Below are 25,865 nucleotides of genomic sequence, written 5' to 3' on the forward strand. Positions count from 1 at the left end.
ACAAAAAGTGGAGTATGAGTATAGAATGTGCTTCTCACTGATGAACAGCCACAACAAAAACAACTCAGGAGGAAGGTTCCCTCCCCTCAGCAGAGCCATTACTCTGCACATTCCACTGCATTATTGTGCGCATGACTTACCAAAGAGCTGGCGGTGGAATATAAACTTCCCGGCTAACAGGCCAGTGATAATGGCCAGTATCCAGCACATTACTTTCAGGATGTTCCATCCGAGGCCAGGATACTTGTTGAACAGGAAGGAGAAGCAGTTGCCCACCACGATCATGTGAGCTTCTGTCTGGCTGTGAGAGACAGGGTCCTCAGCAAAAATGAGGAAGTTAAAGAAGGTGACGAGGTAGGCCACGATGAGGCGCGACCATGGATGCTGGAAATAGTAGCGAAAACGGGCATCTATTTCCATCCTGCTGAGCCCCCCAGCCACACTACACCTGGGAGTCAGAGAGAGAGAGAGAGAGAGAGAGTGCTTTTTTCAGTCAGATTACATTACACTCAGATGAGCTGGGCAGATTAAAGTGGAAACATCCCTCAGACGCAGATTAGTGTTAGGAATATCACTGAGGTTTGGTACAGATTGGGATTATGCTAAATTCAGACAACTCACACAGTTCAGCGGCAGTGCCAATAACACACCTACAGACTTACCAACTGATGCTAAGACTGTCATACAAACATGACACATGGGTCCTGATCTGACTGGTTAGTGATGCCAACACAGCAAAGAATCAGCAACAAGAAAACTGGTCAGATCATTGAGCTCAGCTCTTCAAAAGACAGAAGTTCAAGCTTTAAATTCTTCATCAGTCAGTGAAACAAGATGAGGTGTAGGTGTCATACCTGGATAAGGTAGAACTCTTGAAGCACTTAGCTGTAAAGCGCTGGCTTTTAAAAAGGCTTATCCTCTCTCATCCTGCCTCCTCCGTGCTCCCCACAAAAAGTTGTGGCGGCGTTACACTGATGCTTTGCTCACCTGCTAAGCAGCGCTTGAGTAACTTCTCGACAGTCCACCCCTTCTGTATTTTTATACCCACCCATCGTTATTCACCCATGAACTCGGCTGTGGACTCCCTCGCTGTGGCCCCCTGTGGCTGGTCTGACTTTGTTGGACTGAACTTCCAAAACCAGTTCCCTGTGTTTTGACACCGTTTCCTAAAATACGCCACAGTGGGGAATTTGGAATGATGTAATGGCTTCAGAAATAGAGCTGCCACAGTGGAACACCCATGTGGCTATTAAATTTCACTGGCATCATGTTTGTCTTGTCATTATCTGCCACATTGGGTGAAGCTAAGCTAGTGATTCCTCTAATAGAAGATAAATCACTTAATAAAATTAATTAAATGAAATAAAGAATTACCTTTTTCTGTTTAACCCACATTAACCATCAACATTGGGCAGCCTTCCTCCATGTGACGGGGGATCTGCTCCCAGTTTGAGGTCAGTGCCTGTGGCAGGAGAGTCCCTATCATGTGTGGAGTGGGAACTTCCAAAGGACACAGAAAGGACTCATCAACCTGGGGTATACAGTATGACCTATGGTCTGTGGGCTTTAGCTTAAACAGTGCTGGAAATGCAGTAAGATGAATTGACAAGATCTGTGATATGATTATCATCTTCATCATCCTGTTAATGGAGCATCCTCTGAACTCTGTTTTTTGTACAGTCTCTAAGAGCTGTAAGAAATACATACACTGAATGACTCCACTATTCGTGCCAGTTCTGGCAATTTCTGAATGGACTATCGCGTTAAAGAGCATAAGTGTGTGATCACTCATATCCGCTCTAATGTCACAACAGTGATGACGCCAAATGTCACATCGCAGACCTCTTCGTATCTCGAGGATAACACAACAAGCTTGACCGGAATTACTGATTACACAACTTATATTTGTGAGATCCGGGACGGCCGAAATTCGTGCTAATCCCACCTGCCCCGCACCTCGTTGTTATTTGTGCACGTGCGGTAAATTAAACCATCAACGCACCTGCTCCACGCCGTTTTCCTCTCACTCGACAGCCAGGACGACGAGTCCCGCTCCCGCACGGCTCTCCTGCCACATCAAGCCGACAGCGGCGCTCTAATCATCCCAAACACGAGATGATACGGTAGGGTTGTCGAGGGATTATCCATGCGACCTGTTGTTGGTACACGACAGAGGTACCCCCAAATCCTCTGCCATTGTGCTGGACCGTCCATGCGCCGGGCGGGCTAGCTCAGCCGGGCGGTGCTTCGTTAGCGGGTTCCCGCCCGACGGTACAGTTTCTGGGCTGCTGACGGGATGCTGCTGCTGCTGCTGCTGTGGAGTGGTTGGAGATATCTGGGTCCACACAGCACGCATAACATCAGTGCAACGCAATGTGGCCAACACGTTGACTCACCAGCGCCAAGGTAGACCCAGTACAAATAAGCAACTTCCGCCCACACCTTTCAAAATAAAATTTGATGACTCTGGAGACTGTTTCTGTCAGTAGATATCCAAGATGTGAATCGAGGGGTGGATCTCCAATACATGAAAAATTATCACATGTGCTTTTTAATTATCTAATATAAACAATTTAATGGGATGTTAATTTCACAGTTTCCCTTTCATAGGTTGATACTGTTTCCTGTATAATAAGTACAATGCCTGTATATTATTGGTGAAATGTTGAAATTTCTCTATAAATGAGTGGGCAACACACCATTTAAGACTGACTATGTAAATTGATCATCAAATCAGTGATGAGAGCGCTTTTCTTCCTCACATTATATATAATATACTAATGTCAGAGTACATCCATTTTGGCATCTATCAAAATACATAACTTACATGATCAAAGTACATAACTTACAATGTAACTCTGAGAGGGCTCGGTGTATAATGCACATTATGAGCATATAATCTATTATTTGAAGTAGATGAACTGTGTTGTAAAAGCTTTAATATTCTAGTTTTAGCACTGCACTTCTTCCAGTATTTAACCGGTACGATACATACCCTTATTTTGAAGACAGGCTCGTGTTGTTTCCAGTATGACTCTATCTGACTCTGTCGTGCTTGACGCAGAGCTGAGATTCCCTCTAGTGACAGGATGATTTTGCTGCTATAAAATCTATTCATTCGTTTATTTATTTATTTAACGGAGGGGGAGGAGGGACAGAGCAGAGACAGGAAGCCCGGTGGCTTCCAGATGTTGCAAGATTTCACGCCAAACAGGATCTGCTGCCATGAGAGGCGGAAATTTCCCTGTTATCACTGATCAGAGACCTAAATCAAAATGGAGAAATAAAAAATAATTGATTTACCTGCGTAAATCTTGTTCCAGCCGGGAAACTATAATATACAATAAACAGCCAAATATCTATATATTTATTTTGTTTAGTGATTAATCATACAAATACCAGTACGAATTTTTAATTATATAGGCAATAATAAACAATACCCTTTACAGAATTATAATATAATATAATATAATATAATATAATATAATAATATATGCAAACAAATGATAAGTTTATAAATAATGTTCGAACATGAGCCAACCCTGCTGCATCATGAGTGCTTGACTTTTGATACTTAGGGTACATTTTGCTGATAATGCTTCTGTGCTTTTACCCCATTACAGGACTTTTACCTGTAATGCAGTATTTGGTTGATATACTTAAATAAAAATATGGATTCTTCTTTCATCACGCGTACCACATTTGTGTTTGACTATTTAAAAATGCCAATATAAATGTATGATTTTTTTTTTTTTTAATTTTAAAAATGCGTCATGTGATTTTAGATGTTGATGACGACGGATTGGGGCGGGTCTTGAGGATGTAGTCCACTTCCTGCTTCTCTGCCCTGGTTTCGCCTGATCAGCTGCATCAACCCTTTATCCAACGAAAGCCACAATGTCACATCAAACGGGCATTCAAGGTAGTTGCTTTTTTTCTGCTCTATGTGTTTGTCTTTATGTGTCTTGTCGTGCGAGTGTGTGATTCCCGGACGAGCTTTTAAAAACCTGCAACAATTCATAGCAACGAGAAGCTAGCGTCAAGTTAGCTAGCCACTCCTAGCTAGCCCTGAGCTACCGTGGTGTGTATGACCAGCGGTGCCCTGGTTGGGCACTTTAGGACCAGGGAACATAATCTTTGAGTATTTAGACAGTTTGCGGGCCGCCTAAATCACGGCTGCTCTGTCTGTTTTACAATACGAAAGCCTTTTATGCTCTACATGGAGCTTAAATCCTGTAACCTTAGTTTAGCCTTCTGAATGGATGGGCGACGCCTTCATTTAAACAAACTGCTGGCCTGGCAGACCGGCTTGTGTTCCCATAAATATGAGAATAGCACTGGCATTACCTGCACTGTGTTATTATAAAAATGGATTCCAGTAGGGCGGGACGCCCTGTTATATATGGTAGCAGCACCGCTGAATTGTTCTCTGTCTGTGTTCACAATTTTGTTTAGCCTGAGGTACAGTTGCAATTTAGCTGAGTTAATAATAGACATGGAGCTGCAGCAATTGTAAATGTCTGAACTAATCACATGCCACCGTTCAGCACTGGTCTAAATAAATTGTTTCCATTTATACACGTTGTACGTATCTATTATGATTTCTAATCATTTCCTTTTCTGATCGTGTTACAGGAAAGTGCTTTGTAGTTCAAATTTCCTGCATGATTTATCTAAAAAAAAAAAAAAAAATAGCAATCATATTGTAGTCTTAGATACAATTGTTGCTTGGACTTGTTCCCCAGCTTTGGCAGGGTTGTTAGAATGGGGGACTGCAGATTTACTGCAGCCTAAATTGTTCAGACAAATTGGAATTGGAATTGGGGACAAGTTTCATTATGCTTGGGTTTTGGGTCAGAGGTGGTCAGCCTTAAGTCACATCTGCACTAGTGAATGTTCCCTAAGTAAAACACTGAAAGTCAACAAGGTGTACTTGTTTTGTCTTCTGGTCATCATAATTAATTAATAAAGATAGTATTTTGCAGTGAATTCAGTATTTGTTGTTATTGCAAAGATAGAGGAACCAAGCACAGTCTGTTTAGAGGCAAAATATACAGAATGCTTGATAATGGACTGTTATCTGTTATTACATGAGAAGGTAATTGTATGTTCTTTGTATAACACCTAACAGCACGTTGTTGCACAGTTTATACAGATTCATGTAGCTTTTAGGTAGAAACATAGAACACAGGGCTTAAAATGGCCACATTGTTGTCAAGTAAGCATCTGTTCCAACTAGAGACTGACCCCTTTTCTGTCCTTTTTCAGCGGGTAATGATGTGAAGGATATCTTTGCCAATGCCAGGAGCGGAGATGATTATCGAGTCTTAAAGATTGTCATTGAGGACGGTAAGTAGTGTCCCAGAGTCCTAGAGTTTGTTTACAGCTTCCACAGCCAAGAAAACTCTTAACTCGTACCTCTACCCAAGCTTCTGCTAAGGCTGACATTAGAATGTCAACATGACTAACAAATCCCTGCACTGCTGAAATTTTTGTTGCACACATATGCTTTCCAGAGCAGCTGACTCTGGGCTCCAGCAGGAAAGCATCAAAGAAATGGGACCAGGAGTATGATTCCTTAGTGCTGCCACTCCTCGAGGATGACGTGCCCTGCTACATTCTGTACCGCCTGGACTCCACTAACAATCAGGGCTACGAGTGGATCTTCCTGGCGTGGTCACCAGACCACTCTACTGTAAGAAAACTACTGGCTTTAATGAATAGCTGTCCATACCACATGGTTTTTGCCCTCCTCTGCTTTGAGTATCAGATGGGTGGGGTTTACCACATCAAGGCAGCAATTCTTTGTATGCTTATTGAAAAGCTGAAGTGTTGGCAACAGTGCTTTCATTATTTCCTACCTGACCTCTTGAAATCTAAATATGGGGAAATTGTGGTTTTTCCAAATAACATAGTGCTTACCTTGCCTCTGACTTTAAATTCACCCTCTTAGTGCTTATAGGTGATATAAGAACATCACATTGTGTTGTACTTTGTTATGCAAATGTGTGTTTTGTGTTTGATGTGTTCTTGACTCGCACAATGTCACCCTAAGTCATTGTCAAATGGTTCCACTGAAACTAGATGAACCACTTCTAGTGTAGAGTCACAGCAATTTAAAATAGCCATGACAAAAAGACACACAAATGTTGTTTCTCTAGCAGTGGAAAGAGGAATGTTGCAAGGAGAGGCCAGTGCCAAAATAAAATGCCATGCAGGATATTGTGGCACTCTAACTGCATGGTGGAAGTGAGCTCAAATTCACTTTGTGAAAGACACAGCTGAGCTTAACATTCCTGCCCTTCAGCTCAAAATGCAGTGCTTCAGGTCGAGGCTTGTCTGGAAGTTGCAAAATCATTTCACAACCACTGCATGCCGCAGTGAATTCAACGTGCATTCAATATGTTTGTTAGACTAGGATGCACACATTGCCTTTTGCTAGTGTAGTTATATACAGGCATATAACATGAATACCTTTTTTTCCATATCCTAATTACTCTTTATGCGTTCTATAAGAAACTGTAACAAAGACTTAAAACAAAGCAAAAAGAAAAAAAGAAAATATGAATAAAAAAAAACTATAGGCCAATAAAAAATATCTCTCAAGGCTTTTTTCAAGTTTCCTAAATAATATGTATTTTCTTCATATTCTTACCAGGTGCGACATAAAATGTTATATGCTGCTACAAGAGCCACACTGAAGAAAGAGTTTGGAGGCGGGCACATCAAGGATGAGATTTTCGGCACCACAAAGGTTGGTCAGATTGATCATACAACAACAGTTTAAATGATGTGAAAAGCTCATTTATGCACTTGAGCATCACTCGGAACCCTCAGAGGTCTTACTTTAACAAGTTAAGCTTCAGTCTCATAAATTTATGGTATCTGATATGTGTTGGGTGTCTCAGTCTGTGTTGATGTATGATGTTTGATTGTAATTCTTTATTTTATTTTATTTTTTTTGCCCCCAGGATGATTTGAATCTTAGTGGATATAAGAAATATCTGACCTCGCAGGCGGCTCCCCTTCCCCTCACTGCAGCAGAGGAGGAACTGAGACAGATTAAACTAAACGAGGTAAAAATACACACATACGAGTAACTGAGATGTTATATCTTGGTTGTCATTTCCATTTGTGATAATCTTAGAGGAAATAATATGCTTCACAGTGCTTGTGTACATAGATACCACCTCCTCTTGACAGGTTGTATGGCTCTAGGTGCTTTAAAGTGGGTGTGGATTAGTCTTGTTCTCTGTTTCAGTTCTGAAAAGGGATGACACTACGTCATCCTCACACATTGAGGCTTCACTGGGTGAAAAAAAAAGCTTACCTCAGCTCACAGCAGTATTCCTCCTAATCACATCTCCCGGGTGTGAGCTGTAAATCCCACCAGAAACAGTGTGGAGTATCAATGAAGGCCAGTGATGCATCCTTCCAAACAGCACAAGGTCAGCAGCAGTGCAAGTGTGCATATGCTTGCCTGGCAGAATCAACACAGTGCAAAGATGCTGATGCATTAGAACAGCAGGATGTTGGCAAGGATGAATCTATTAGGCCTGCACACCTCACCCTCATAGCACCATAAAAAGTCTTGTTTACAGTTGTAAACCCCTACTCAGCCCAGGCAACAAAGTGGTTAAAGAAGAGCTCTTTATGAGTGCTCAGGTCTTATATTTCCATGTTGACAGAGCTGCATGCAAATGAGAGGGCTCTGTATCTTTGACTACTTGGCAGTGATTCTGCACAGAGCACAGGTGAGCTGAATCATTGTGCTGTGCCTTTGTGGGTTGCAGTGATAAGATGGAGAAATACTGTAATGTGATATCCAGTGCATGCTGCTAATGTCGCTGGCAGTATTTACACTGCTGATGTGAAGGGCTTTAGGGCTGTGCCAGATAGACTCCACAAGAAAAAAAGAAAGCAGCATGTGAAGTTTCACTTTTCAGACTTGGGTGGACTTTTCCTATAAACTAACCCAAATGAACTCATCTTCTTTTGTGAGAAACAACCTGTTCTAATTATTGCCCTCCCAAGTCTGCCACATAAACAAGAACTGTCTTTCTTACCATATATGGAAGTGCTTTGAGTAGTGCAGTCCCCCTCCAAAGTACGGTCAATTAGAAGCAGCAGAGCAAACGGGAAGTGAAGTTTGTGCTCATCCCATTTGACCAGCTGTTAAAGGAAGATAATATACCATTAATCTGTACAGCCTGGATGAAAAAGAGGCTTTGAAATGTTTATCGTTGCCATGCCTTGGAGACTTCCTGCCTTTTACTAAGCAGATGGATAAAAGACCCGCAATCCTTTTTGGTATGCGAGGTAGCTACATCGGAGGCTCAATCATGTTCGCACGGCATTTCATTTTGTGAGAACAGACCTCTAAAAATAGATGCAATCCATCAGCGTAATCCCCATAGCATTTCCAGTTTTCTGTGATTTTCGTGGAGGCGCCTTGTCACTTCTGATACAAGCACCTCATCTCTAATCATCATGCTCCAGCATTCAAGCTGCCTGTTGCACTTGTAAACCTTTTTACTTTCTGATGACTAAAATAAAAGTATATTTATCCTGTTTCACAAGTCATTACGATGCCAAAATCATCAGTGGAAACCTGTTAACGCTTCAAAAGAACATTGGTTTGTCGCCTCATATGACTGAATTTAAAGACTAGAGCCGAATAGAGCAACATTTGTTCTTCCTATTACTTAAAATAGTCCACATGATGTGGTCATAGTAGTATCTGGACATGTGTGTATATATAGACATAGTCTTGTGAATATAATAAGTCAACAATATGTTAGAAACTGTGTAGTATGCAAACTGCAATGTATAGCATTGGTTCTCTTTATAGATTCAGTAATTAATTTAGGTGTTGGAGTATGTTTCTCCATTGTGCATTTTTTATATATATACATATTAATATTACCCATGTGTTCTTTTTAATGCACTGATCAGCCTAATTAATGACCTCATTACCATAACTGTTTCTGTTTAATTTGGTGTATAATAGTGACCACAGAGGGACAATGGAAAGTTAAAGTGCCTCATGTTTTTCTGGTGTGTGCATGTGTGTCTGTTTTGTGGTTGTTCAGGTGCAGACGGACATCAGTGTGGACACCAAGCAGCAGACACTGCAGGGAGTGGCTTTCCCTATTCACAAAGATGCTGTTGCAGCACTCGAACGTTTTAGAGAGAAGAAAATTAACTATGTGCAACTGGTGAGTTCCAAAAAAGAAAATCATTAATGGCTAAGTAACCTTTGCCAGGTCAATACTTTGAATAGGCAAATAAATTCTCTGCCTTTTATCTTATATTATTTGGAGACATGGATAATTTTTTGGTCAGGAGTTGTTTACAGACTGACACAATGACTCATTTTGCCCAAAAAAAGCCTTTGTTTCAATTCTTCTCATTGAAATTCAAAGGGTTCATGTCACAAGATCAGAGCAGTACAAAATACAAAGGAATAATTGTTACTCTCGTGGCCTTGTCTCAGTTCCCTTTTTGTTTGCTTGCCTAAAAAGCTTTTCAAGAAAGCAGTTATGTCTTGTTCTATTTATCCGCTGAAGGTTTACTGCTGACTACTGAGTAGCACACCAGCAACTACTGAGTAAATGTTTTACTCAGATGCACTTGACATGGAGGGTAAATAGTTTGTTCTTCACTGTCCACACCCAGATTTCCCTAATTGGTCTGGAATTCAAAGCATGGACTTTGTGATCACAAGCGCACAGCACCGACCTTGAGAGTAACTTTTTTATTTCCTTGGTCAACAGGTAGTAGATGCTGAACAGGAGCTGATTCGGTTGTGCAACACTGAGCCAACAGAGGTGAAAGACCTGCCAATGAGAATCCCAAAAGATTCTGCACGTTACCACTTCTTCCTGTACAAACATTCCCATGAAGGCGACTACTTAGAGTCCACAGGTGAATAGATTCTCACACATGATTATCAACAGCTGACACACCTCCTACAGTTTTTTCTAATGTTGCCCTGAGTGTTATTTTGTGTCTGTTCCTCACATTGTCCATTTTGCTTTTGCAGTCTTCATTTATTCTATGCCCGGGTACAAGTGTAGCATCCGAGAGAGGATGCTGTATTCCAGTTGCAAAAATCCTTTGGTGGACATGGTGGAAAACAAGCTTCAGATTGAGATTGAAAAAAAGGTAAGCAGCTTCTTATCATGGTAACAGATTAGGGTTAATAATGTAAGAATCTGGATAATCTTTATCAGAAACTTTAGAAAACCTGGATTTAAATCTTGACTATGTCTCCAAATTTTTTTTATATATAAGCAACAATCAAAGTTAAAGTCAAAATCATTAGGTATCATTTATTAAGAGGTTAACACTTCAAACTTTCAACTGTGTGGGTGTGGTTTGATCTAGAGTTACAACAATTGGATAATTAGAAAAGTAATAAAACCACAAATAATTCAGAATTCATAATTAAAATAATCGTTTGTTGCAACCCTAGTTGGATCAGATTTGATTGTCAGGGAAGTGTGACTATCGTTGCAAAAATAACCCATAATTGCCGAAAAAAGTAGATAGATTCCTTTAAGAGTGTGAGTTGAAGCCAGTTTTCCAGTCTGGTTCAGTCTGCTCATTTTCTGCTTTGTTTCCCAGCTGGAGATTGATAATGGGGATGAACTGACCAGTGATTTCCTGTATGAGGAGGTGCATCCCAAGCAGCATGCACACAAGCAGGCCTTCGCCAAGCCCAAAGGCCCTGCAGGGAAGAGGGGTGGCCGCCGCATCACCCGACCACCCGCAGAGGGAGAGGAGGAAGATTAAACAGACCTCAGCACCTGACCACCACCTCCACCCTGAGCACGTTCCACAGTGGAACATTCCTGTGATGGGGGAAATCATATTTGACACGCTTGTTTAAAAGAATAAGACAACAACCTCAAATTCCCACATAGTTCACCCAGAGACCCAACTATGCACGCCAAGGACAACTGAGCAATGACACACTTCAGAATTTCCATTTGTAGCTTGCCAAATGGAAGCATATTTATGTATGTTAGTACATTCACAAAGAAAATAAATTTACAATGATTCAAAGAGGCCCAAACAAATCAAACTTGAGGTTTTTACAACGTTGCCAGCTCTGAGACTTAAAAAATGTTAGTGTGACTAATGTGAACTTCCGCCAATATGATGAAATTCCCCCATTTTGAGTTCACATGCTTGAATTCTTAACTTGCATTCCTTAAGTCTGTGTCAATTAATGTCTCCATGTTTAATGTGTCCTCCATTTGTCTCCTACTGTCTGCACAATGAGGTGCTCCAAAGCAGAAAAGATAGAATTATCCCACCTGTGTCTGTCAATTCATTATAACAGTGCATTTTATATTGGAAAATTTACTTCTTTTTTGATATAACTGTGGTTTACATGAAAAAAAATCATCTGCTGAGAAACTTATTTTTCTATGCAAGTGCTGTAAATGTACATATTGTAGCTGTGTGATGCTCTATGATTAAGAAACAGTCTGGTCTGTTCTGGTGATTGTCAGTGTTGGTGAGGATCACAGTGGAAAGAACAGGGGCTTCCAGAAATATTCCATCAATACATCTCAAATTTCACTAAGAGGAAGCTACTCAAACTTTGCTGGTTCCCATACAACAGGGGAAGCCAAGCAACCAGATAGGAAAGGGAATTCTATTAAGTACCTTGATCAAAATGTTGCCACATCCACTGGTCTACTGATTAATATTAGGCAAACTACTAAGCTCACCTCATGTTTGAAGGGAAAATCCCTTTATATTCATACAGTGTCATTATAATAGAAACAAAAATCATGTTTGGTCTTACTTGTTTTCTTACAAATCTTTCTTTTAAAAGAGGAAAAATAAAAATATTTAAATCACACATTTTCTGTTTCATTTATTTTATTCCTTTTACTCTTTTTACAATAAATAAATGATGCAAAACACTGGCAAGAAAATTTGTTTTTATCTTTTTCAAGATGTTAAGACATCAAATCTTTATGACATAACTAACAAAATGCGTAATGCTATTACTGTATACTGCAGTGCTTCATTAACAATTAAAAACATGCTACATGGTGCTTATCAAAAATAAAAAAAATTATTCAAAATACGGTAAAAACATTTATTATTATAAAAAAAAGAAACTGATGCAAAACAATACTTTTTGTCATTCACAGTCAACAAGCAACAGACATTTATGCAAACCGTTGAAAAGGAAATGTATTAAATCATAGTGCACTGATTGGAGCAGGTGGAGATATCTTGTGTCTTCTCTGGAACATTACGCCAGTGATAGGCTTTTGACAACCCCTTTCAGCTCAGACGCTACCTGTTAAGGCAGATATTAGTATTAATAACAAAAATGCACAGTCTACAAGCAAAAACATTTGACTTACTTTTTAAAACTTACATCATTTAATCTAATTAAGGCTTCAGTAAAACCTATGTAATATTCACATGTCTCAGGTCATTCACTGTTCCACTGTTTGTTCCATAACAAATTAAAAGGGTGGACTTTTTTTTAGCCACACTAAAGGTATGGCTACATGGATGGCAATGTCACTCTGGTGCTCAGTTCACTACTTTGGTCTGAGCTGAATGTGAACAACTATTGGATGGAGTACCATAAAAATGTGTTCAGATACAAATGGTCCCCAGAGGGTGCATTCTAATAATTTCTTCTTCTACCACAAACAGCAGATCAAAATTGTAATTTGTCCAATACCTTGGTTTATAATTGTAAGACTAATAACATTCCCATCAACCTCAGTGATGCTTTGTGTGTCTGTTGCTAAATAACGTAAGATGGTAAACATTCTAACTGTTCATCAGCATGTTGGAATTGTCATTGTGAGCATGTTAAAATGCTCAAAGCATGGTTGTGACTAAGTACAGCCTCAAAGAGTTTCATGGCTGTAAATTTGTCTTGTGACTATTTTTTATGTCCTGAAAATGTACAAAGACCTTCACCACAGACATTGAGTCTAGTCAGAGCTGAACTTGTATTAGTATGAATTAAATATAGCAATCATATGTCACTCTATTGATCTTTGTGGGTCAAATGTCTTTTTCTTGACCCCTTCAAAGGGCATATTAGTATTTCATTAGTGTTTCATTTTGACTTAAGTGCCACCACTGTGATATTCTCTGAAACTCAGCAATGCAGCTGCTGAATCCCTGAAAGGGTAGGTTGATATCTTCTCAGGTCTGTTTTGATACAGTGCTTACACTGACAGTTATCAGTGACTGTAAAAGAGTCTGCATATGCCTCAGATAAAGTGCTTGTCAGATGGTCCGTTTGCAACCCCCTCCCACTACACTATTCTGATATCTGAACTAGAGGGCTGTATTTGACAATTTGCGTAACTTTTGGATAATCAAATCAAATGGATAATCAAACAAGAAACCTGACTTCACTTTTTGTGTGACTAAACAAGTGTGACACCTTTAACACCTTTGAGAAAAGGGAGTTTTGAAAATGTATGCCATTATTCCTCTTACGGAGTCTTGTTCCTCTCTATGACAGAAAACATACCCACTTAAATTGTCTAGTGCTGAAGCCTCATAGTAGCTTAATCTGAATTTTAGAATAATTTTTGCTCTGAATGGGAACTTTGGATTCTGTCCCCCATCTCTTACATTAGATTTATGCAAGACAAGGGTTGATTAATGGCCACTATGCACAGGAGAAATTATAACACCAGTGTATACATCAGCATTTGAGTACATCATTAAGAGAGACTTTAAAAATTAATTGCTTAATGGAATCATGCTCAAGGTGACATAGAAGAAGTGGTGTAGATGCCAACAAAGTAGCTATAACAATACATCTTCATGTCTGCCTGTGTCTTTCCTCATTGTACCTCTTTGATGACTGGCCGTCTGTTTTTCCTGTCGTGGAGGCAGTTAGAAGCCAAAGAATAGACAGTCTCCACTTGGCTCAGCTCCCAGTCTGTCATCTTTTTGTCAAGAAATTCCTCCAGTGTCAGGTCCTCGTCTTCATCATCTATATCATACACAAACTCCATCTGGGGGAGCAAGGGAGGGAAAAATCACACTACGGGGAAAGTACTGCTTGGTTGTCAAGTTAGGATCATTGCTTTTGTCGCACTAGATACATGATGTGGTTATACAGTGCAAAATGGATTTATGTATTACCATCTGGACAGCACTTTCCTCAGCATATGATCAGCAAAGATGAAACTAATTAATGACTACTAACTGATAATGTTCCCTCACTAATTAAAAGCAAAGTCTTTAATAAGATGTAATCGCAAACTGTTGCTTGATACCTGCACAGTGAAAGCCTCTTTTGTGCTGCTTACCAAGAACTGTGGCTCCTGGTTTTCACTGGCTGGCGGGAGTCCAGACAATATTTCTAGCAACACCTGTAGATGGCAGAGAGACAGGGTTAATCACATGGCTCTGGACGACAGAAAAGCTTTGTTACCCTCACCATGTGCCAAGTACCTCCACAGACACTGCAGTGTTTCCACAGCTGTTCCAATAAGACATATTAGCTGTATATACTGTACTACATGGAAGGTCAGGCAGTTTTATACAGTAATGATCCTATAAACCAATCAACCAATATCATACAATGGATAATATGTTTTACATTTATAGCTACTAACATAGTACAGCTGTGCCCTTGGACTGATTCTGAATTTTCAGTATGACATAATGCCAGATGATACACAAAACAGAGCTCTATTTTCACAAATGGGAAGAAATGTATACCATAATGTTTATGTTCTGCAATTATGTATGTGTCAGTGGTTTGTGAGAACCTTGGATTCAAATAAAGTGCTGAACTGTGTTTTATATTTTACATTACACTTGCAGTTTCTCTTTTACTGACATAATATCCCCATCTGTGTGTGTGCGCATGTGTCTGGGAGCGTGCGTGTCTGCAGGAAGCCTACTACTCCAAAGCTGAAGACATCAGATTTTGGTGTGATCTCTCCTCTGAGGGCCTCAGGTGCCATGTATGCACGTGTACCCACAATCCTCTCCGTCATCATGGTTGTTGATGTCCGTCTGGCCGATGCTCTCGTCAGCCCAAAGTCTGAGATTTTTGCCACTAAATTTTCATCCAATAGGATATTTGCACTAACAGGAAAAAAGATTTAATTAACGCATTGTACTCTGTACAGAGGCAGAACTGTAAAAACAATGAACAGCAACAAAACCGTTTTCAGTCTTTATGTTAAGTAAGGCTAACTAGCCTAACTAGCTGTAACTTCATATTTAACAGTTGTGAGAGTGATATTAATCTTCTTCCCTAAATTTCTGCAAGAAAGTGAATGAGTATTTACCAAAATACTATTCCTTTAAGAAAATTTCATTTAAACGGCATTGATAATAAGGAAAGACATCACTTTATTTACCTTTTAACATCTCTGTGGACATGATGGTTGCAGTGCAGATACTCCAAGCCTCTGGCTGTCCCTTCAGCTATCAAACATCTCCGCTGCCAGGATAGTGGAGGACTGTCATCCTGAAAGGACAAAAAGCATAAACTCAGCTATCCATGTGGAAGCTCACGTAGTAGAAGGTAGAGTCTGCAGTGTAGATGGCACTTACCAAGCAGGCTAGACGGTCTAGTAAAGAACCATTGGCCATAAAGGCATACACCAAACATGGGTGCTGTCCATCACAGGAAAATCCAACCATGTCTACCAAGTTCTCATGCTTCAACCTGTGAAACAAACAGGCCTGCACTTACAAATATATGGATCATTATACTAGCATACAGTTCTGGGCTTAAGGAAATAGCTCTAACTTCTGGAAAATTTGCCTTTTGCCTTTCTTGCTGAGAGTTTGATAAGCAGATTGATACCACTCTCTGGAAACAAGAGGAAACAGCTAGCCTGGTATAACCTGTCTGCCTACCAGTCTCACCAATTAGCATGCTATACCTCTTTTGTTTTATCCTTACAAAAACAAGCTTTAGCTGTGCTACTAGGTGGGTTTTGTTACCTTCAGACAGAGCCAGGCTGGCTGTTTCCCCCTGGAGTTTTGCTGAACTGTGACCAATACTGGCTATAAGTGACATGGGATAATGCTAAATTCTGCAACCTCTTGTAACAGTAATGCAAGTGGAAAAGAGTCACAAAATCAATAACAGCAATATCACCATGCCAGTGTGAGCTACCGATCATACCAGACCTAAGTGTACTGAATTGTGAAAGCTATATAGCTACATAGTCTTGCTTTAAAAGGACAGATAACAGTGTTTTCCAAAATCTTAAACAAATAATTCTAACAATTAAAATAATTGGACGTCAGTAACCAGTAAATAAAAGACAGGTGTATTTTGATGTCTGACTCACTATAGGCAGTTTTTTCCAATACTCCTTTCACTCTCAAGTTCCATTACTATGATTAAGATGCCTGCTTCAGAAATAGCTTGTGTGTTCTAGCTAATAAAATGTTTATGAGGTGTCTGTGAGTCACTTTAAAGCAAACTGATTAACAAAGATATAGACAGAGGATGAAACTTACACTTTTAGAGTTTGGATTTCTTGATGGAACTGAACTTGCAGCTCGTCCGATGAAATGTCATCCATCTAAATGAGATAATATTTTGCACTGTGATTTACAAATCTACAAAGGCACGATCTTTGTATAAAATATTTTCACTTACTGGATTGAGCTTTTTCACTGCAACAGGTTTGTCATTCAGGACACCTTTGTATACAGTGCCAAAGCCTCCCTCTCCCAGTCTGCTACCACCATCTGACATGGGACGGTTATCAAAGTTGCCAGTAATCTCCATCAGCTCATTGTACAGAAAGCTGGAGAAACCTAATGAGGGACATACAGAAAACTATCACACTAACTCTTGTGGCTAAGGCCCCGCTGCTGCCACCTCCTGGTCAATTATATAAAATCACAATGTCGTGATGTGTCATTTTTTGCTTGACATCTAGAGAAACTGTGCTGTCAGTAAAGGGAGGTAAATATTGGAGTGGCTCACTACTTGCAATATGGTGATATGCAACATACACTGATTTATGTTACCTGCCTAGGGACTACAGATGTAACTTAGCATTCTCGCTACACTCTGACATGTTTACACTGATGTTCAGTAATTTGCATTATCGCTAACAAATAAACTGATAAAAATAAAATATGTGGATTTTGAAAACAGGACTTTTACTTGTAATGGAGTATTTTTACACTGTGGTATTGCAGCTTTGAGTAGTTTATATTGTGGAACCTCCCTACACAAAGAGAATGAGATGTTTCAATTAAAACATGCAAATAAAGTCAAATCAAAACTGAAGTTGAGGTTTTCAACTGACTATAACAGTTCATTAATGCTGTATGTGTCACAACCTTCTCTCATGTACAGACCATCATGTATGCAAAAACAGAAGTCAGCCTCTCTACAAGCAATTGCGCCAAGACAAACCACAAAATCATTCTGAAATGTGGTTTTGAAATGCAACCACCTGGTTCACTGCTCTCCTGTAGAATCAGTGGCTGCAGAGTGGGGCTGACAGGTGGCAGCTGTGTCTCTCTCTCTTGTAGTGGCCTGGTTGGAAGCGCACTCTCTATTGCTACAACTGGACAGGCTGGCTGTCTCTCTGCTAAGGAGGCCTCTTGCACTGGTTTAAAAGAAAAGACATTAAAATAATTCAATTTGGTGCACAAATCAAAGCATGGTCTTTATTGTTTGAGAAAGAGATTTTTCATAATAAACAACCTTTTTTAAAAACCTACTCCATGTGACTGAAATAAAAACATTTGTGTATTGTAGCTTATGTAGACAACACACTAACATAAAGGAAAATAATTGTTACCACTGACTCTGGATAACCGGTATGGGCTTATATACAGATGATTACTGTAAAATGGTCTTATAAATCATACCAGGCAGCAGAACACTGGCAGCAGCCAGTAACTTGTGACTCCTCAAAATGTCCACCAGTTCACCCACTGTACTGTTAGTGGTCCCCCAGTCATTCAGCAGCTCCTCTGTGGGACTTCTCCCCTGTGCAACAAGGCCTTCAAATCTCCTGTAGATAGATAGATAGATAGATAGATAGATAGATAGATAGATAGATAGATAGATAACATGTTAGGTCATTCTAGGCCTACTTTGAAACAACAAATCAATTAACAGATTAGCTTGTCTGCCATGTCACCCCTGCACCCCTATAAAAACCCACCTCATATGGTGCTGAGAGTACCTCAGCTCTCCACCCGGCTTCCGTATCGAGACAACAACATCTTTCCACCTGTCTTGAGGGTCCAAAAAGTCGGACAGCCTGCGACGTAAAGTGTAACTGAGGTTGCGAATGTAAGTAGCGGAAGTTACTGAATTATTCATTGTACGAGAAAATACTGAAAACCCGGGTACGGAGTTTATCTGACAGTTACCGACATGTTGTACAACTTACAGAACCGGTTACGGATGTTTATAATCCTCCACTGACTAAACCCGTAAATAAGGAACACTGGCAAACTGATATTTCTGCTTACACACCAGTAAAAATGTGTATTTCCGAAATTGTGCAACTTCCCCAAACGTAATACAGCAGGTCGGCCCCACTAAAAGTCTCCACCTACAAAGCCGAAATAAAAGGCAGAGAGAGTAGAATATGTTCAGTCGTCTCTACTGTGGGACATTTGAAAGTCGACAAGGACACAGTTTAACCACACTGCCTGTGCGTTCAGAAGATTTTTTTAGTTAAGAGACTGATGAGCTGAAACAGAAAGAGACACAAAGAGCCTGTGGTTGTTTAGTGTAGGTTCATAATATTGCGACGCCCTCTTGTGGACAATAAGGAGATTTCACCCTCTGAAACCAGTCAGAAAGTAGTGTATTTAGCATTGTGAATCAGTGTGACTAATACCATTTTCCATGCATATTAGCAGATAAATATTTATGTTTTTATTTTATTTTTAAATCCCAATCTGAATGTTTTTGTGACAGCTTTATTACACAAATCAAGCCTTATGGTAAAAGGAGTCTTAAAAGACCCAATATACAATTTTATGGCTGCACATAGACAAGAGTTTGTGAACACTGTGCCTATGTGTACTTGTTAACATCCCATACAAAGACTGTGGGCATTAATATGCTGCCTTATCAGCCTCCCCTCTTCTGGGAGAGCTTATCACAAGACAACCTAGCTCCAGGGATTTGCTCCCATTTATCTTGCCATTTTGCATCATTGCTGACAGATGTAGAAGTTTGGAGTTGTAGAGTTCTTTGCATCAAGAAAATGCAATGCATCACATTGTGGGATTGAAAGCTTTATAGGTACCATTTGCACTACTTTTTCCATTGCACTGATGGAATTTTTGAGGGGTACTATGGTATATAGTGGATGAATTTCAAACTTAGAACTCTGACATTAAGATGTAATGATGGGGGTGGGGTATAATGCATCTTATAGTAGGGAAGTGATTTCTGACACAGACTCTCTTTCTGTTGGCAGTACCAGATCTATTTTCACACCCCATGGATTTGGATTTGATAAGTGGTACTGCTGGCTGATTGGCGCAGGTAAGAACTGGAAAACACTGAACACTGAACTCATTGTGCAGGTCATTTGGTTCTGCTAAAACCACCGGCCACACTGGCAAAGTGTACCAAACACATCAGAGAGAAAAAAGCCATCTTCAACATGTTCTCCTCTTTCAAACTTTAAGGCTGCATGAAGCAAACAACCTCATCAAGCCAAACCCGTGTCAAACACCAACAGTAAACTGGAAAATAAATCGAAGCATTTGCTCTAAAGTGCCCATTTTTTCTCTATGTGTGCTAGCAATATTTGATCTGTTTATGGCGTGTTAGTTGCTATTTACACTGTGTTTGTTGAATTGTGATCAGTTCCATGTGGACTGCAGGGCCTGGCTGTCTCTCTGGATGGGTGTGGTGATGAGTTGTGAGGTGTGTGTGTGTATGTGAAGAATATTATACTTTGAAGCTAAGCATAAGAAATCATTTTATTTTAGGGAAATTGCAACTAAAATCAAAGTCTAAAACCAATCAAACACACAAAAGCAGACAAGAACTCTATAGCCACTGGCGACTGTACTTAAACGCAGCTCAGTTAAAACTACCCAGAGTCATCTGAAACTATGCGAGGCTACTCATAGAGGGAAACAGAATTTCAAAATTTAACCAAAAACTGATGAGAAATTTTTTAAAGTATTGGTATGTGTGATCTTTTTTTTTTTCTTAAGAATGAAGCTTGTGGAAGCATTGACCTAAAGCACATGGACCTCAGTAATGTAGCAGCAATAGATATTACCCAGAACACACGCGAAAACACTATTTTAATGTCGCATTCAATTTTGATGATGACAAGCAACTTTTATGTTTTTTTTCACAGCTGAGCATCATTTCAGTTCACGCCCATGAAAACGATACACATGAGATGACCTAAGCTGCAAAAATTCCACTGTCCCATGCAGGCCTGTTTATTATGTTTTTAGGCTAGGTGGATGACAGCAAGCATGATACTCTTCATAATAACAGCTTGTTTGTGATGCTCTAGTGAGTCATAAACTGTGAGGGACTACATTTTTCTCTTTAATAGACTTTTTTTATATCTTCTGACAACACATGCACATGGTCTGAAGTACATGAAAAGAAGACTCTGCCACATGTGTAAACAAACTGCAATTAAGTTATTTTGTATGGAACAGCATAATGAGAGCCATTACTGCAATTGTGGTGGCCAAGAGTGTGTATTCTTTTTTAATCCTGATGTTTGTTAGCAGCTTTCACAAACACATAATCCTGAATTTATAAGCTTAATGGGTACTTGTCAGCAGTTGTTTGTTATGAAGCATGTTTTTTATGTGTGTGTGTGTGTTTCTGTATGTGGGTGCATTTGAGTACGGGTGTGTAAAATCAGTTGAGTAATTATAGGTGTGAATGCATTTGTGTGCATCTGTGTGACTCCACGAGAGTGATTGTGTGTGCTTAGTAAGTGGTGGAGTGTATCTGTACCTATGTGTGCAGTGTGTGTTTCTGTGTGTGCTGCACTGCCCGGGGTGATGAACATTTAGGTGTTATATTTGTGATGTAAAAATGTTGCCTGGTGCCTGAGGGTCCTTCAAAGGGGCTCCATGTCTGACTTGGACCTGCAACCACAAGCTGCTAAGCTCTCAGATTAATGCAATGTGTGTGTGGGTGTGTGTGTTGTGTCACTGCATCTGCTGGTGTGGGATAGCCCTCACACCTGTGCACCTTTTGAAGTGCTTAATCATCTCCTGAATGCCTCCTCTAACCTTGGTGGCTGGATCCCAACACCGCACACACAGTTCACACGCACAGACAGGGAGCAAGGCCAAACTCTGGGCTCTCCTGTGGTGAGCTGGGAGATGGAGTGAGCTGATGTGAAGGAGAGAGGGAGGGAGAGGAGAGCAAGAGAGAGCGTGACAGTTAGAAAGATGAGGGAGAAAAACAGAAAAGTGAAAAACAGGAACACCAACAGAAGACACAGAAGAGAGGGCACATAACAAATATGAGAGGGGACGAAAGATCAGGCAAGTGAGGGAAGAAGCAAAAGAGGGACAAAAGTTGCGAGGGAGAGCAGAGACGGAGGTCCCCTGCTGTTTAGGAACAAGGGCAGAGGCGGGAGAAGTGCCAGAGTGGCTTAAATCGCCAGGGAGAAACTCTGCAGGTGGAGGAAATGATCAGAGGAAGTCATATGATGTCCGAGAAACCTTCATGGTAAACAAGGACAGATGAGACGAGAGCTGGTAGTAGATGAGATGGGGAAGTTGTTAGCCCCAGTTTGTGCCTCTCATCTATCACCATTACATTTGTGTCACACAGCTAAGCCTGTTTTTCTGGCAGTCTTTCAAAAATCCAGGTCATTTAACAACACTTAATACAGTTGTTAAGCTATTCCCAGAATCCTCAAAGACTTTTCTTGTGTTCTTGCCTGTGCATACTGCTTTTCAGGCTGAACACTTAATGCTTATGTAATTAGATGTACACCTACAATGAGATGGCAAAGCAAAATCACCTACTGATGTGTTTCTGCATGCGTTGCTTTGAGTAATTACTGGCCACTCACAGGTGCATCCAACTCATTACATTAAAAAGCTGTCATATTTTTGTTTACAAGTCAACACCACAGAGACAATGTGTACAGTTGCTGTGATTAATTAGCAGTCTTGTCATGTAGTGTAACAGTTCACCCAGCTCATCAAAGGTCTCCCATGTTGGAATTCAAATGAGCTAAATGAATGGGAGGACCCGCTTAGGGAGACAGAGAGGAGCAACAGGGGGTATGGGCACAGCATCGGGGTCGAATAGAGGAGGTTCAATGTATGTCTGTATGCCCATTGCCTGTCCATACAAGGCTTTAGCAGTGTGCCACTGATGGACATTGAAAGCTCACTGCAGGGTGTCTCCTCTCTAGAACACTGCTGAGCCAGTTTAATGTAGGTTTTAAAAGAAAACCCCCTGGGAGCGCACAGCACTTTATTAGCTTTTATATTGGAATGTGTTTTATTGTTAAGATATCAAAACATTTATGGCTGCACTTAAGAGCCCTACCACACAGCAGCATAGTTTAATAATGCTAATTTTGGTCAAATGAGATTCCAAGAGGGCACTGTAGTTATCAATGTAACACACAGAGGGCAGTAGTGGCCTACAACTACTCATTATTGACCAGTGTGGTTAATATTAACACATGCTTAAGCATGCAGAAAACTGGATATGGCTCAAACATGAAATCACATAAAAATTAAATGCTAAGATTCCTGGAAAACAAATGTAATTTTGTGCAGAGCTTAGAAATGGCTGAGGCTCATATAATGTGAGGCAATATGACTCTGGCCAATCAGAAATTAAGGTCATTTTAGTGTTTAAAAATTCAAACTTATGAACAGTAAGTTCTAATTGCCTCCTTTTTTCTTTTCTGTGTGTTGTAGCACATCCAGGAAAATATCTTAAGCAGCTGTTTGTTTGCTATGTCTTTTTCCTAGGCTGAGGAAACACACACACACACACACACACACACACACACACACACACTTATACACACACATGAAAACACACACAAATCCACAGCTCATCAGCGTCCTACTTCTGAGGAATGATCTGGCGGCATCTTGAGTGGCAGCTCACTGTTGCGTTGCACTCGAGTGGTCACCAACACTGCCTGATTGCGGGAGGTTGCCCTCTCATATTTCCTCAAAAATCTCTGGCTGCAATCCCAAAATGATCTGTCCAGCCGAGCGCACCAGCATGAGGAAAAAAAAACAGCCTCCCCTGGCATCTCCACTGCTTGAGGGCTACTTGTTACCCTGGTGTACGCTGGGATATCTGGCAAAAAGCCACAAGTCATGCAATGTAAAGCCATGCACGCAAACACCTGAATTTAACACAGCAAGAAACACACGGACACAAACCTTTAGGTACATGCTGCACTTGTATGAACATTTAACTATGTGTTTGCAAGTTCCTCAAAAATAAAATCTTCTATCATGTTTCTACAAACATGGTGGGAGCATGTTTTCAGCCTTTCTCAGGAAGACCTGGTACAACCAAGTTTATTTCAGCTTGTTCTTTGAATTGTCTGGATTTAGTTTAAGTGCTTCACTTTCTTTATAGTAGTTGGGGATTCCATTAACATTAACGTTTGTTAAATTGTTTGGTCATGTGGATCTATCATGTTACATCAGTGGATAGTTGGTCTGAGGTATTGGAGATGATTGTCTCTTCCATGCCAAGTACTAATTTCTACATGCTGGCCACGGTCCCACTATCTTCTGGGGGCTTGTGTTAAAGTGGCTAGCATTAGATTGTTGCAAATCCTCATCGACTATATCTATTGTTATGTTCCTCTGCTTTTTCATCAATATTCCCATTTCAAAGTTGAGATGAATCTTTCTGGATTGTATCAAACCTCTAGTCTGGAATTCAGCAGAGCTTTCCTGGCTTGCTGCCTGCCTAGTCATTAGTCAAAAAGGAAGATGTAATGAATAATAGATATGGATGAAGATTTATTGCAATGTCAAACCAAGTTAATTTTTGGTTTACTTTCAATAGTCTCATTTAAAATGTTTGTAGTCTCCATCCTTCATACATTTTCAGTCTTCCTGCCACAAACTTGGATCTGTTTTATAATAAGAGCTGCCACTTTGTATTGTATGTACACAATGCCTCACTTCCCTGTGGTCAGAGCTCAAGAGTGCACAGTGGTTCTCGTTGAGCCTATAACCTCAATTGTTCAGATTCAGATTTCTATTGGGGATCCTTTTGTGTGGGCTCGCCAAGATATAACTGGGGCGTAATTCATGGGAATGGGGGGCTGCTGCAGGTCAATAGTGACCCTGAATGCTGAAAAGGCCTTCTGATCTTCTTGAGGCAAATCATTGATGGTAGGTAACCCCTGCCACTGATGCTATGCTCCACTAAGGGCAGAGGTGAAAGGAGCCAGCGTAGCCCTTTGACATACCAGCAGGGACCCTGTAATCCAACGCTCGTCAGTGCTAATCCATAGCTTCACAGCCACAAAAAGACCAGCAACACATGTGTTGCAATTGCTGACATTAACCAGCAAGTAGGACTGTCAATACACATATGAGTGGAAGAAAAAAAAACAGACTTGTTAGTTAATTAATCTCTCAATTCTAGAGGAAAAATGATAGGCTTTTGCTTTGACATTGACAGACTCTGATTGGCTGACCATGGCCAGTGAAAAGTCAAGGGTCAAGTCACTGACATCTGAGTTGGTCTCCTTTCATTCTTACTTGTGCAATGCCAAGTTTCCATGAGGAATGCCAAAACACTTAGGAGGAACTTTTCTTTGAGATGTTTAAAGATGTGAAAAGGGTTTTAACCCCAGGTGGGCTGGGACACTAATCTGCTGAGGTCTCTACATACAAAAGCAGATTTTTTAAATGGTTTACAAATTCCTAATTTGTTTAAGGTTTTCTGATCTCTCTTTTCTAGGGTTTTCCCTTGTATTGTCATCCTGTAATACTCTTGAAAATACCTGTCTTTAGTTGGATAAATAACCCAAGGCAGATTAGAGTGGTTGCTTCAATCTCTCACAATAAGCTTCTCTGAAACTTCAAAGCAGGTCTAGACCTCAAGCTTTGAGGCCTTGAGAATATGCTCAGCTCCCACAAAAAATGACAAAAAAAATGCCACAGGTGGCTTATTCCTCAAACTATATAACAATTCCCTACATTATTTATTCCTCACTTTTTCTTGAAAACCTGTCAGGTCACATTTATGGCTGAGGTTGCACAGAAGGAAAGGGCTTGATACATTGACATTCACTGTAAATTTTGGTAAGGTTTGCCTGTGTGCTCTTTAGTGGCTAGAATAATATACAACACACATACAATGTGGAATACTTAAATGATTCATCCAAGAACATCACTTCATTTTGAAGCACTGTCCACTTGGCATCAGCACAAACAAATAAAAATAACAGAATTCCTGTTGCAGAGCGACAAACCTGTTTTTAGTATTTTCAGGCTTATTCTTGATAGTTAAATCAGTTGGTGATCATGGAATTACCCTGTATGCTCCCTTTCAATTCCATTCGCTGTTAAAACTTGCTTAATCCACTGTAATAAGTAATAGCTATACAAAAGAAAATATTATTATCCAAGTCACAGCTCCTCAGCAGCCCAAGGTTGTGTTCTCTCTGTGGTCAACCCATAAATCTTATAATCACTCCTTAGAGGCTTAAATAATGAGGTTCTATTCATCATAGTGGAGATTGTCAGTGTTTATCATGCGATTCATCCCTCCCAGTGTCCAAAACCAAACCCTCTTTGTTTTGTGCATTGATCACACTTGGGGTTAACGCCTCTCAAGCTCTTATAAGTACACCTAATATGCTGAGTCATGTTAATCCCAT

At 40.2% G+C, this 25,865-nt stretch overlaps 3 protein-coding genes across 9 annotated transcripts in view; 1 reads left to right on the plus strand and 2 right to left on the minus strand.

Moving 5' to 3' along the window:
• Positions 1-2,427, minus strand: part of tmem117 (transmembrane protein 117) — a 45,158-nt gene extending 42,731 nt beyond the window's left edge. The window contains exons 1-4 of one of the 6 annotated variants that reach the window (XM_051073224.1): positions 2,003-2,425; positions 1,375-1,500; positions 1,049-1,166; positions 141-448 (exon numbers count right to left, since the gene is read on the minus strand). In XM_051073224.1, the coding sequence (XP_050929181.1) occupies positions 141-420 (280 nt within the window). In that variant the 5' untranslated portion in view covers positions 421-448; positions 1,049-1,166; positions 1,375-1,500; positions 2,003-2,425. Of the gene's footprint in view, positions 1-140; positions 449-854; positions 1,023-1,048; positions 1,167-1,374; positions 1,501-2,002 lie in introns of those variants that run through there. The other 5 variants (XM_018684597.2, XR_001961841.2, XM_018684596.2 and 2 more) reach the window with 5 other exon arrangements.
• A 1,358-nt stretch (positions 2,428-3,785) lies between these two features.
• On the plus strand, positions 3,786-11,878 carry LOC108888552 (twinfilin-1). The gene is made up of 9 exons (XM_018684606.2): positions 3,786-3,922; positions 5,269-5,349; positions 5,517-5,695; positions 6,659-6,754; positions 6,972-7,076; positions 9,093-9,218; positions 9,777-9,927; positions 10,046-10,167; positions 10,630-11,878. Exons 1-9 carry the CDS (start codon positions 3,898-3,900, stop codon positions 10,795-10,797), a joined length of 1,053 nt encoding a protein of 350 aa, XP_018540122.1. The 5' UTR covers positions 3,786-3,897; the 3' UTR covers positions 10,798-11,878.
• A 2-nt stretch (positions 11,879-11,880) lies between these two features.
• irak4 (interleukin-1 receptor-associated kinase 4) lies at positions 11,881-18,544 on the minus strand. 2 transcript variants are annotated; one of them, XM_018684604.2, is made up of 11 exons: positions 18,180-18,543; positions 17,881-18,026; positions 17,460-17,615; positions 16,649-16,809; positions 16,507-16,571; positions 15,586-15,700; positions 15,390-15,499; positions 14,925-15,111; positions 14,325-14,387; positions 13,863-14,027; positions 11,881-12,328 (listed from the first exon to the last, which is right to left on the minus strand). In XM_018684604.2, the coding sequence occupies exons 1-11, from the start codon at positions 18,338-18,340 to the stop codon at positions 12,281-12,283; spliced, it is 1,377 nt and encodes a 458-aa protein (XP_018540120.1). In that variant the 5' UTR covers positions 18,341-18,543; the 3' UTR covers positions 11,881-12,280. The 2 variants fall into 2 exon arrangements, with proteins under 2 accessions (XP_018540120.1, XP_018540121.1); XM_018684605.2 differs by lacking the exon at positions 11,881-12,328 and having other exon boundaries at positions 13,854-14,027; positions 18,180-18,544.
• Positions 18,545-25,865: the final 7,321 nt, after the last annotated feature.

This window comes from Lates calcarifer, linkage group LG10 (genome assembly GCF_001640805.2).
Source record: "Lates calcarifer isolate ASB-BC8 linkage group LG10, TLL_Latcal_v3, whole genome shotgun sequence".
Classification (NCBI taxonomy): domain Eukaryota; kingdom Metazoa; phylum Chordata; class Actinopteri; family Centropomidae; genus Lates; species Lates calcarifer.

What these genes read in the sequence shown, in the direction of transcription:
- LOC108888552 (XM_018684606.2), top strand. Translation starts at nt 3,898, where the DNA reads ATGTCACATCAAACGGGCATTCAAG. An exon ending in GGTCACCAGACCACTCTACT is followed by an intron (nt 5,696 to 6,658) that starts GTAAGAAAACTA and finishes TATTCTTACCAG; the next exon opens with GTGCGACATAAAATGTTATA. An exon ending in GACAGATTAAACTAAACGAG is followed by an intron (nt 7,077 to 9,092) that starts GTAAAAATACAC and finishes GTGGTTGTTCAG; the next exon opens with GTGCAGACGGACATCAGTGT.
- irak4 (XM_018684604.2), bottom strand. Translation starts at nt 18,340, where the DNA reads ATGAATAATTCAGTAACTTCCGCTACTTACATTCGCAACCTCAGTTAC. An exon ending in CAGTGAAAAAGCTCAATCCA is followed by an intron (nt 16,572 to 16,648) that starts GTAAGTGAAAAT and finishes TATCTCATTTAG; the next exon opens with ATGGATGACATTTCATCGGA. An exon ending in ATGTCTTCAGCTTTGGAGTA is followed by an intron (nt 14,388 to 14,924) that starts GTAGGCTTCCTG and finishes TGCCATCTACAG; the next exon opens with GTGTTGCTAGAAATATTGTC.